The 13,015-nt window shown below is 31.7% G+C and overlaps 2 protein-coding genes across 2 annotated transcripts; one reads left to right on the top strand and one right to left on the bottom strand.

Moving 5' to 3' along the window:
- Positions 1-1,846: 1,846 nt before the first annotated feature.
- LOC113862955 (30S ribosomal protein S21, chloroplastic-like) lies at positions 1,847-6,755 on the bottom strand. The gene is made up of 2 exons (XM_027496282.1): positions 6,243-6,755; positions 1,847-5,907 (listed from the first exon to the last, which is right to left on the bottom strand). Exons 1-2 carry the CDS (start codon positions 6,659-6,661, stop codon positions 5,793-5,795), a joined length of 534 nt encoding a protein of 177 aa, XP_027352083.1. The 5' UTR covers positions 6,662-6,755; the 3' UTR covers positions 1,847-5,792.
- On the top strand, positions 3,465-4,494 carry LOC113862292 (uncharacterized protein At4g15970-like). Its single transcript, XM_027495379.1, has 2 exons — positions 3,465-3,755; positions 4,006-4,494. The coding sequence occupies exons 1-2, from the start codon at positions 3,465-3,467 to the stop codon at positions 4,492-4,494; spliced, it is 780 nt and encodes a 259-aa protein (XP_027351180.1).
- Positions 6,756-13,015: the final 6,260 nt, after the last annotated feature.

The following is a 13,015-nucleotide window of genomic DNA, read 5'->3' as shown; positions in this document are numbered from 1 at the left end:
TATAAAGATTTGTTTTTTCTGCTTTTCTCAGATCTCATTGATTCTCCCTTTAATGCAAAGGTGTTTCTCTCTACAAATCCCCTCTTTTTCAATACTTGAGTTGAGACCTAACTTTCAAGCTCACTCAGACCAAGTTTCACTTGCATTTGCATTTGCAAGGATGAGAACTTTGGGATTGAGAAAGTTTCTGTATCTTCCCCTCACAGCTTTCTTGATCGTGTTGCTCTGCTTTCTTCTTTCTCACTATCCCAGATCAGTTCAAACGGCTGTCAGAAAGGTAATTCTACTCAACCCTTCACAATTCTATGCATTCTGCATATTCTTTTTAATTTGCTTTCTGTTATTTGTATCAACCTCAGAATAACTGTAACGTATTCTCACACACTCTTTAGTAAATATTTTTTCATTATTAATCAATTTTTAAACAATTAAAATTTATTTTGTAAAATAATTCATTTACATGATAATTTTGACCATTTTAAAAATAGATTGATCATAAAAATAATTTATGAAATATGAATTTCATAAAAGTGAATTATTTACAGAGAATGTACCTGAATAAAGAATATTGTTAACATTTTTCGTTAAAAAAAGGTGTAAATAAATAGGTTGCAGATATTTCTCAAAGAAACGTTGAGGTTATCCTTTTGTTGCCAGGTATATGATTTGTTTGACTAGAGCATTTATAATCGCATTTATTATTTTAAAAAATTATATACAAATAGCAATAAATATAGCTTTATTAGAGCATAAATAATTGTATAACCGTTTCTTATCTGAAATGTGATAAAAATAAAAATAATAAAAATAGGCTGTTTTTGGACTTTGTTTATACGAGTTAATTTGAGAAAAAGAAAGTTTATATTGCTATTTTAATTGTGCATCTAAATTAGCTTTAAGTTTTAACTTGTTTATATACTTTTTAAATTATTGCAGACTTACTAACGTGATATTGTATTATTTTAATAATTTTTATTAACTCCAATTAGTTAGAACTTAATTATAACTTACATTTTTTTTATTTAGTTTGCGCTTTTTGTACTTAAGTTTAGGCCTAAGACTTTATTATTTTAATATATCTTTTCAAGTTCAATTAATTTTGCTTTAATTCTGATTTGGATCAAAAAATTTTTAGTTTGAAATTGTGAAGTTTGAGCCTTTATTTTATTTTTTTATTAATTGAACAAATTTTTTCTTGATTTTCTTTTAAATACCTTCGTCTTTTTTTTTTTTTTTTGCATGCTTGACTTTTTTCAATTATTAATTTGAGTCTTTAAATTTTTTTTTATTTGTTTGAATTTAAGCTCTAATACCATATTAGAATTTTGAACGTTCACTCAATTCAAAAGTTAGAAGCAGTGATTAGACTTAAACTTTTTGTGACCTATTTATCTTATAAATTTAGGCTTAAAATCTTTTTTTTTATGTACTAGTTGATTTGTTACTAATCTATCAATGTGAAACTTTATATTGTGTAATATTTTTCTTCAAATCCAACTAACTTACATCTAGTGGTGACTTGCATTTTTAATTTTTTTTTAACCTAGATTTATATTTTAAATTTGAGCCTTTACCTCAAGTCTTTTATTATTATTATTATTATTATTATTATTATTATTAAACTTGTGCTCCTTTTTATTGAAATTTTTTAAACGTCATAAGTCTATTTATTTATTTATTTACTTTTTTTGTTTTATTTTTGGGTCTTTTAATTTTGTTTTAGATTTAAATTCTAATACCACAATAGAAAATTAGGTCTAACTTTCTCTTAAAAATTAGCACACATGAAGAGACTTTTCTCAATTCTTATAAAGAATATTTTCTTTTTATTTTTATCCAAGTGAGATATCTTAATATACTTCTTAATTATCAAAATTAGACATATGGTACATGAAGTTTGTAGGACTAACACTTGCATGTGGTCCAACAGAACTAGACATTTGTGAACAACTTAACATTTAAACAGGATAAACTCTAATATATATTAAGATTTTAAACCTGACTCTGATTCAAAAATGGGAGAGAATAATTAAGCTTAAGTTTAACTGACTTACTTGTTTAAAATGCGTTAGACAACTTAAACTTAGGTCATATTTGAATAAAGAATTTTAAAATTATAAAAAATATGAAAACAATAACGAGGGATGCTTAAAGTGGGAGTCAAATATAAGAGAAATTATGAATGATAAATATAAAAATTTAAACATATAATAAGGGATTTTTAAATTCTCTTTAAAACAGGTCTTTTGAAATTTTTTGTATTTAACATAAAAGTCATCTAGGTAAAATTTTGTAGTGAAACTATTTTTCTTATTGTCCAAATTAATGAATTATAAAAATTTTAAAATGCCTGTATCCAAACACAACCTTAAGATTTGCATAATGAAAGTCAGCTAATATATATTATTGTGGTATTCTAACTCTAATTGAAGAACTGCAATGGTATCGTACCTAAATTTTGTCTTTATTTGATGATATCTTTTGAAGTTTTTAAAAGTGAGAAAAAACTTTTATAAATAATCTAAAATCCCCTCCTCTTATAAACTCATATTTTTAAGTTTTCTAAATTAGAAAAATTTTGGTTAACTCTTATTCGTCTTTTCTTTTCTTCTCCTTCTTTATCCTCTCAAACTCTCTTTTTAACTTTTTTTTTTTTTTCTAAACTCTCAAACAACACCTTAAAGTTAAATATAAATACAACTAATAGACATTGATTTTATTGATTTTTAAAATTCTGATATAAGCTACCAAATACAAATTTAATATGACCTTAGTCACTTATTTTGTATAGATTCACATAAGATTTTCAATTTTTTTTTCTTCCTCTATCAAGTAATAATTTTTTGCAATTATTTTTAGTATAAATTAAAATTAGTTAAAATGTTAATTTAATTAATAAAATTATATTTTACTAATAATGTCTGGCTGAAAATATTCATTATTTATTCAAGAAATTAAAAATATTATTTGTATGAATAAATAATTAGAAACACATTGATTTGATTTAATTCAAAAATTAAAACATCTTTTATAAAATAAGGAAGACGCATGATAACATAAGAAGGAAAATATCTGTAGGTTATTATACTTTTACGAATGAGAATTCAATATTTTTATTTGTCAATCATTTTTACATTGTCATTTAATTTGGATTTGAATTTGTTGTATACAGGTAGGTGTGTGCAAACTGTTTCTTCAATTTATCATGTTTTGTTTTGTTACATCATTAAAAGAGTTTCTATTGCAGTTTTATGTAGCAGTGAAACTTGTTCAATCGTGCAAAACATGTATTTGAATGAACTTGTAATAAGACATGTCAAAATTGATTACTGGCATATTAAATCAGAACATACATTTACTAAATTTTCAAAATGATTGAGTTTTGCCCATTTAATTTACCATTACTTCCATACCAGCAGCACTCGCCAAAACAAGAACTAATTCATGTGCTGAAGAGAACGACAATGCCAGACAGAACAGTTTTGCTAACTATGGTAGACGAATCATGGGCAAGTCCAGGATCTATGCTTGAAATTTTACTACAAAGCTTCAAATCAGGCGAAGGGACTCAAAGATTGTTGAATCACTTGCTGGTCATAACCATGGACCCACAAGCTTTTGAGTACTGCAGGTCCTTGCACCCCAATTGCATCCACCCCTCCACTTTTAGAAGTTCATATCATAATGCTTTCACTTTTACAAGAAACGATGTTTTGCTAGATGTGCTTCAACTGGGTTACAACATAATTTTCACGGTATGAGTTCTTGTAAGCTTACTGAGACACATTTTTCAACACCATTTATCATTGGCTATTGTTTAATGGACTTAACAAAATAATATAATCTTGCTCTTAATTTATTGAGTCTAGCTGTTAATTTTGAGTCCCATAAAATTATAGCTAATAGTTAAAAGGTTAATTTCGAGTGTTATTAGAATTTCAATTAGAAAATGGTGGATGAATGGTTATTAATCAACTTGAATTGCACGGGACTTTCATTTTTCAGGATGCAGATGTACTGTGGCTTAGAAGTCCATTTTCAAACTTCAATCCAGCATATGAACTCACAATTTCATGTAATTTCTCAAGTGATGGAGGTTACCTGCTGCATGATGGGGGCGTCGTCTTCTTGAAAGCAAATGCCATTTCCTTTGAGTTCTTCAAGTATTGGAAATTGACCAAGGTTCTGTATCCAAACTCTCCAGCAGTAGAATCCATGTGTACAACTATCATGCAAAGGCAAGATCTAGTTGACATGTATCGCTTGCGTCTTCAGAATGTAAATGCAGCTTATTTTGGTGGGTTTTGTCAGCTAAATAAGGATATGTTAAGGGAGGCTAATACCATTCATGCTAACTGTTGTGATGATCTCACAAGCAAAGTTCATGACTTGAGAATTGTACTTGATGATTGGATCCGCTTCAGAAAAGGTGTATTAAGAAAAAGTGCTTCAGACCAAATGGCTTTGAGGTGGCCACAGATGTGCTCCAGATAAGAATATAATAAGAATCACATACATACAGTTAGTTCTAAAGTGTCTAGAAAGAATTAATATTAAGAAAAGGAACCTGCAGATTTCACCCCTATTGTTGTTATATTACTCTTTCAATAATGTCCAAGTTTTAATATGAGCGAGCTTATTGCTACACCCTTTTAAGTTATTTTTGTTTAAAATATCATTTTCTCTCTCTTATAACTATATAAAAATAAAGGTATTTTACATAAAAAAAATATAAATCAAATTGAAGTGACAATAGAATATGGGTGTGGCAATCGGGCACTCCTTTCAATGAAATGCTAAGCATCTGCGTCATTTATAGAAGCAATGAGATCTTCCACCTTATCAATATACTCTCCAGAAGTCTTGACTTGAGGCTGTTTCAGAACTAAGGATCCTACTTCTGCCAAATTTTGTTCCCTTAAGCACAGTACAAATCAGTTAACTTGAAAACAAATGGCTCAAACTATGAACGAAACAAGTTGCCATTTCCAAGAGAAAAACACATTATTTTTTCTAAAAAGCAAAAACACAACCATATTTTCACACTACCTGCTTGTTTCTTGAAGACTAAGTTTTTCAGTCCCAGCTTTAATACCCTGTGTCTAATCCTTATATCATTCATTCTAATCCCAATGACATCAAGAATTTCAGAACCCCAATGAGATCAGTTAAGCCTGTGTCCTTAATAACCTCAAAACATCTTCAGCTCAAATTGATGAAAAAGTCAAGCATGACAAAGACCACAGAATAAACCAAATATCACTGTAAAGGCTGAGAAGTTTATCACTACAGCAACTAACTCTAACAGCATTCACAGTTACAGGTGTTGATGGATTATGGATATATTCCAAAATCCAAACATAAGTAAACTTTAGTACAATTGCTTCTTCCAACAGGACAACCTCTGTCATTTGGAAGATGCTGTAGGCATTTCAATTTCCAATGAAAACACATTTTCTATGAACAGACAAATTTTCGTTCTATGCAACTCTTATTTTTCTGATAGGACATGTAACTTTTATAGGACTGGTAAATTCAAATAAAAAGGGGATTCTAAATTGATGCAAGAGGGGAGAATAAACAGACTGCTGCAAGATTACATAGAATCAAGGGCAGAACAAAATTTTAATCCACAAATGAATAAATTGCATACCATCAAGTAAAATGTAAACTGAAAAACACACTAATAGAGTCCAAGAAATTGATTTTACATAACAGAACTCACACGCATAAAAAGCCTCTCTCACAATAAAAATGTGAGGAATCATAGAGTGTAAGGGGGATCATGTGGTTCAAATATATGGAGCATCTACTTCTGGTAGATCCCAGTTATCATCATCAGCCTCTTCCTTCTTGGTATTTTGAACATCCTGCTTGTTTAGCATTGGAGATCTCAATTGAGGGCGCCTGAAAATGGTGGAAGAAACACAAATTGAATAAACCTCTTAAGAGAAACTATAACCAGAAGGACACAACACACACATAAAACATGATCCCGATACACATACAATGCATTGTCACAAAGTTAAAAGTTGTAACATACAGTCGGGGAAGCGGGGAACTTTAATTGCAACATCCCATTACGTCGTAAATTGCAAATGCAACCATTTATCTTACTGTGCTAAAGGCTAATTGAGATAATTTGAAATCTTCACAACATCAACGCAAAATACAACCCATCAACGGAAAACGAAATTAAATAATAATAATAATAATAATAAAAGAAACGAAAAACAGTGTACCTGCTTCTGCCTTTACGCTTGGCAGCTTCACGTGTCTTGCGCTTTTTCTCTTCCTGTTTGTTCTCAAAGAACCTTCTTCTCTTGCACTCTTGTATGATACCGGCTTTCATAACCTCTCTTCGGAACCTGTTGAGAAGCCTCTCTTCGGGCTCGTTCTCGTCCACCACCACTTGCACGTTGTAGGCTGAGCGGAAGAAGAGCGTGTTCGAGTGTGCAAGAGAGGGGTTCATCACGGAGGACAAGTCTGACAAAGAGGAATAAGAGTGATCATTCTGTTGGGAAACGAGTTGCACGGAGTTGTTGTCACTCAGTTTGTGGTTCTGAGTTGGGAAACGAGTGAGGGAAGGAGAAGGGATAGGTTGTGGCTTTGGTGGGAGGAGAAAAGAGAAAAAGTTTGAGAAGGTGGATGAGATAGCCATTGCCGTTCGCAGTGTGAGGTGTCAGATCAGAGTGGGAACATTACGAGCCCTTTTCTCTCACTTCATTTTATCGTAGTAATATTTGTGATGATAACGAAATTCCTACTGGGTCTCGCTCGGTTATGCATCTGCTTGAGTCACCCAATCCGTTTTGGGCCTGGCCCATTTCTTATCCCTTCGTTTTCTTTAATCTGGATGAAATGAGAACATCAGCCAAAATATCCGGATGAAAAAGAAATAGAAGTTAGAAAAAATTTGATGAAAAATGATTTTCTATGACTGTTGTAGATTTTTTTTTAGATTTTTTTTTATAAAACTGACCAATAAAAAATTAATTTTTAATTCTTAAAAATAAAAAATTAATTTTAAAAATAGTAAATAAACAAGCTCTTGACTTTCTCTTAGATACATAATTTTACTTATTAAATGATGACAACGTCCTTCAATTAAAAGTTGGTATAGAGAAATAAAATGATCATAAACAAATTCTTTAAATTATGAGATGATAAGAATAAATTAGAAATGCTACTTAACATTTATTTTTTATGATTTGTTTCCATATTTTTTATGATACAATGAAAAATATTCTTAATATCATGTTATGAGTCTAGGTGTCATGTTAGTGATTCTGTGACACAATATCATCATTTTTGCCACGAATGAAACCTATGGGTCTTTCTTAAGGGTGGAAAACATGTGGTTGTCTCTAGGTACAAAACATTGTTTATCAAATAAGCTTGAGGTTATTCAAGTGGCATTTAGGTCTAAATTCCTCTTGATACTGTTGCCTTCTCTTTCATTTACAATATTCATCAAGCCATCACTTTTCCTATGACAATTAGAAATATAAAATGGTATTGCTAAACTATATATGCAGGTCCAATATATATCGCACCCTACAACATTTATAATTGATGATTTTAACAACATATTATTCTCCTCGCAAATTGTGGAAGAATTTTTGGCCTTTAAGAGCTTATATTTTTGCAAAAATACTAGCAAATTTTAGTCTTATGGACTAAGAATTTGTTATGGATCAATATACTTGGAAGATAATGACTCAAAATAGACTTCATGTTAAAAAAAAAAAAAAGATTGATAAATGTCTTGCATATGTTGATTGATGTCTTAAATTTTCTCAAGCTTTAGTAGAAATCTTAACTCCTCATAACTTAGATTACAACCCTTTTCCTTTGAATTGAAGGAAATCCTAGAGTAGGAAGGCAAAAACTTTTCATTTCTAAGCTACTTGATCTTTTGTCTTGCCTATGCAAGTTTAGTTGAGAAGACTTGGTTTGCTTATGTAGTAATACTACAAATAAACTTGCTAAAGTTCAAGACATTATACTACTTTTAATTGAAAAATATTTTGGTCAGCGGGAGCAATTTCATCATTTTAGTCCTGTATGTTGATGACATTCTTCTTGCTACTAATTATGTTAGGCTATTGCATGATATAAAGGAGTTTCTCTCTAAGAACTTTGAGATGAAAGATATGGGTGAGACTTCCTACATGATTGGAATAGAAATATTCCGTAATACATCACAAGGATTACTGAGATTGTCTCAGAAAGACTACATCAACAAAGTATTAGAGAGATTTAAAATGGAAAAGTGCTCATCAGGGGTGGTTCCAATTCAAAAGAGAGACAAGTTTAGTGAAATGTAGTGTTCCAAGAATGAGTTGGAGCAGAAAGCAATGGAATCTATTCCCTATGCATTAGTGGTCAGGAGTTTAATGTATGCTCAGACATGCATTCAGTTTGATATCAGTTTTGCTGTTGGAATGTTAGGTCGATATCAAAGTAATCCCGGAATGGACCACTAGAAGGCTGCAAAGAAAGTCCTTAGGTATTTACAAGGCACTAAGGACTACATGCTTACTTATAGGAGATCTAATCACTTGGAAGTGGTTGGCTACTCGGATTCAGACTATGCTGGATGTGTAGACTTAAGGAAATCGACCTTTGGCTACATCTTCTTGTTGGCTGAAGGTGCGATTTCATGGAAGAGCATAAAGGAGTCCATTATTGCTACGTCTACCATGGAAGCGGAATTTGTGGTGTGCTTTGAGGCCACTATTCATGCTTTGTGGCTACGAAACTTTGTCTTATGGCTTGGTATTGTTGATAATATAGAAAAGTCGCTAAGAATGTACTGTGATAATTCTGCATCTGTCTTCTTCTCTAAGAATGATAAGTATTCAAAGGGAGCAAAGCATATGGACTTAAAATACTTATCAGTGAAAGAAGAAGTGCGAAAACAGAAAGTGTCTATTGAGCATGTTGGAACTGATTTAATGATAGCGGATCCGCTAACTAAAGGATTGCCCCCTAAAACATTTTCTGGCCATGTTGGTAGAATGGGCATTATAGACAAGTCCTTGTTAGCATGATTGTGTGATTCACATATATGTGAATAGATTGTTTTGCTCATATTATTGTAGACATTTTGGGAATTCAATAAAAGTATTGTTTCTGCTTGTTTACTTGTTATTTGAATTGTGCTAATGTGCATGTATGGTTTGAGTTTGATAACAGGTTGAGTGTTAAAAACACATCACGGTTACAGTTTGTAGTATGACTGATTAAAGCTATTTTGATTTGGGTTGGTTCTGTGATACTTGGAAGGAATCATGTCGTCAAATGACTTGTGACCACTATGATCCGATCAACTTAAATCATTAAAAGATGATGAGTTGATATTATCAATGATATGCGCACTCACAGTTCATTGAATCTTCAAGTCGTCACATAGGCCTAGTGGGAGTTGTTAGATTATTTTAATAATCTTATTATAGTGACCTATGTAACTTATAACATGACTCTAATTAATGATTTAATGTGATGGTGGTTGAATATAAAATATAGAGTCATTGAGGGTATAATTGTAAATACAATTATAAGAAAACCCTCCCCTCTCCCTTCATATAAATTAAAGAGCAGTTACCAAATAGGGGTTATGAGATTCTCTATTCTTTCACTTTCACGTGAACTCATGGTAAACACATCAAAGGACATTACTAGAAAAGCGCTGATTACAGACGAATATTACAGACAGATGTTTATCCATCTGTAATACAGACGAATATTTATCCATTTGTAATACAGACGGATTTGTCTTTTTTATTTTTTTATTAAATTTTTTGAAAAATTCGTCTGTATTACAGACGGATAAAAATTTGTCTATAATACCCGTCTGTACTACAGATGAATAAAAATTTGTCTGTAATATTCGTCTGTAGTTTGTCTGCCATTTGGCGCAAAACAGTATAGATAGAAATTACAGACGAATTTTTCTGTCTGTAATTTGAAAAAGGGAGGGAAATTTGGAGCGGGAGTTACAGACAAATTTTCCTGTCTGTAAATATTGCCCTTTCTTAACCGACTTTTCATGTCGCAATTTACAGACGGAAAAATCTGTCTATAAATGGACTTGACGAATTTACAGATGGAAAAATTCTTCTGTAACTGGATATTTAAAACGCACCGTTTCATTAAACTATTTACAGACGGATTTTCCCGTCTGTAATGTCTGAAACCCATAAATTCGTGCCTCCCCCTTCCCCTTCCTCATTTTTTATAAATCTCTCTCTCCTCTCTCTGTCTCTCTCTCAAAGAGCTTCATTTTTTTGGCCTTTGCGAGTGATTGGAGCATCCATTTGAAAGATAATTTGCATCATTGTGTTCCTGGTATGATACTCTAACTTTTAATCGGTTCAGTTTATTTTATTTTTGATGTATTTTAGAGACTTAGAATTTCTAAGATAGAGTTGTAGGATTGAAGATTGTATGACTGGGGGGAAGGGCGTAGAGGTCCTTATCCAAACCTGATTATTGTGTGCTGTTTGATTATTTGTGTTTGTGGAGTTTGTAGAATATGCAATATTGCATATTGTAGAGGTCTCTAAACATGTATTATATTTGGTTGATACAATATTGCCCCTTCTCTTGTACCTGAGGAAGTGGAAGACATGGTCCGCACTCAGGTCCATGCCCTCAATGAAGAACTACAGAAGCAAAATGAAGAGATGTGGAAGAGTAAGGAAAGTGCATGGAAGAAGAAGTGAGTGAAGAAAATGGAGAAGAAGATAGAGAAGAAGGTGGCATTGAGGATGCAGAGGGAGGTGCAACAACAGATGCAGCAGATGCATGCATACTTTGAGCTCATGAGAGCAAGCACCTCTACACCTCTTCTTCCTCCTCCACCAGCTCCAACACCACCAATCTTCAGCTCCATGCGTCATTCATCTCTGACTCTTCCTCTACTGGTGGCGATACTTTTTCATAAGATGATCACGCCGATTATTAGTAATATACAATGTTATTTTATTTTTTATATTATTTTTCTAGATGTTTACTTCTTCCTTTGTAATGAAATTTTAATTTTACATTTTATAGATAACTTTTAATTTTAAATATATAATTTTGTAGTTTTTATTATGTTTATAAATTGTGATAATTAAGAACAGCGAGAAATAATTATGTTTATAAAAAAATAAAATAATTTTTTTAAAATTTCATAAATGAATTACAGACAGATTTTTTCGTCTGTAAATTACAGACGGATTTAATTATTTATCGATGCACATATTACAGACAGACTGTAGTTGTCTGTAAATCTGTTTGTAATGTTAAAATTTATCTGTAATAGTGAAAAAATCCGTCTGTAAATCCGTCTATATTTTCAAGTTTTCTAGTAGTGGAAACTTTCTCTCAACCATCCGAGAGGAGCTAAAAGAAGAAGGAAGAGCTGAGGAAAATACAAAGGGATTAAAGACATCAAAGAGAGAAGTAACATCAAGGAACAATAGATTTAGGTTAGTGCTTTCTAAACCCTTAATTGTATGAGAACCATATATTGTATTGTGAGAACAACATAATTCAAGATCTCAAAGGGAAAAGGTAATTTCATAATAGTTATTGCATAATAAAAATTACATAATGGATTAAAGAAAATTTTAACATCTTCCTCCTCAAATCCTTCCTTCTTATCTTCCTCCAAACTCATAAAGTATGATATTTTTAAACCTTTGAGGTGTTTAATCTCTATGTTAACATGAGAAGTGTAACGCCTTATATTTCTTTTCTCAATATATAATAAATTTTCATAAAAAGTTAAATAGTAGAGTAAATTTTTCTTTCAAAAACTCTCTAAATAGAAATAGACATGGAAATGACATAAGGTTCATAGAGTAAAATTTCATTAATTCATAAGTACTTTAGAAAAACAAAGATTCTAGAATTTTCATCAGCAATAAAAAGAAATAGTAGTTTTACAACTGTTTCAAAAGAACGCTATAGAACTGAAAATATTCATTACATAACTCAAAATAACTAAGTCCTATAGCAGTTCTCATCCATCCATGCACTGTGAGCCTAGTACTATTCGACCTAGTTTCCTGAAAAATGTTGTGTAAGGGTGAGTCTCTACCCTACCACTCATACATAACATATACATTCTTCACAAAACACATCTTATCACGATTAAAGAAAACATCATGGCATTACATATCACAAGGTTATATAAAGCATATTCTCATCTCAACGCGCATTACATTACACAGATTCACAATTTCTTTTACTTTTATCCGCGCTTACCGCGCCCTGTGGCCACAGTTATTCGATGCCTCTATCTCGAGGTCTTACACATTCATGTAAATAGTCGCCGAATGGTCCAATGCAATACGGATACAACGCATGCAATAGACAGCCCCTTAGCAAAGGTAATGGTCAGGAGTCAAGTCGAGAAATGAGTGTGTGGCCATGTGGTGCATTCGAACACAATATTCCGTGCACAATCCCGAATGTCACTCACCACCCTACATTTCCCCAAGATATCCCATATCGTCTCCATCTTCCACTCCCCCAGTGTATCTCTGTAACTATTTACATCATATCTTTTTCCATGCTCTTTCGAGTATATTCACATGTTCACATATATTTTTCATCATATTTCCACATACTTTTCATCATATACATCAAACCATGGCATATTAACAATACACATCATTTTTACATGAAACACAATATATTCAAACATAAAACTTCCATCTCTTTGTATATTTCATATCACAAAATCATATAATCATATCAACCATCTTCGATATACCTTATCATGCCTTATTTGGACATAATATCACATTTTCACCATGTATTCATCATAAATCACATAAACAGCCAATTATTCTCACTATTTATCGATTATTTTTCATAAAGCAAGGATTATTCCACATATAATCACATACATGACAAAATCTATGAGAATACAAGTAATAAACATAACAAAATGATAAAGTAGAGCCCCCCCTTACCTCAAAACAGAGCTTTTACAAGGATTTAACCGAAGGTTTAA

Source organism: Abrus precatorius, unplaced genomic scaffold (assembly GCF_003935025.1).
Source record: "Abrus precatorius isolate BTA unplaced genomic scaffold, Abrus_2018 Scaffold3, whole genome shotgun sequence".
NCBI lineage: Eukaryota > Viridiplantae > Streptophyta > Magnoliopsida > Fabales > Fabaceae > Abrus > Abrus precatorius.
Note: the sequence above shows the minus strand (reverse complement) of the source record. Positions and strands in the feature narration are given on the sequence as shown.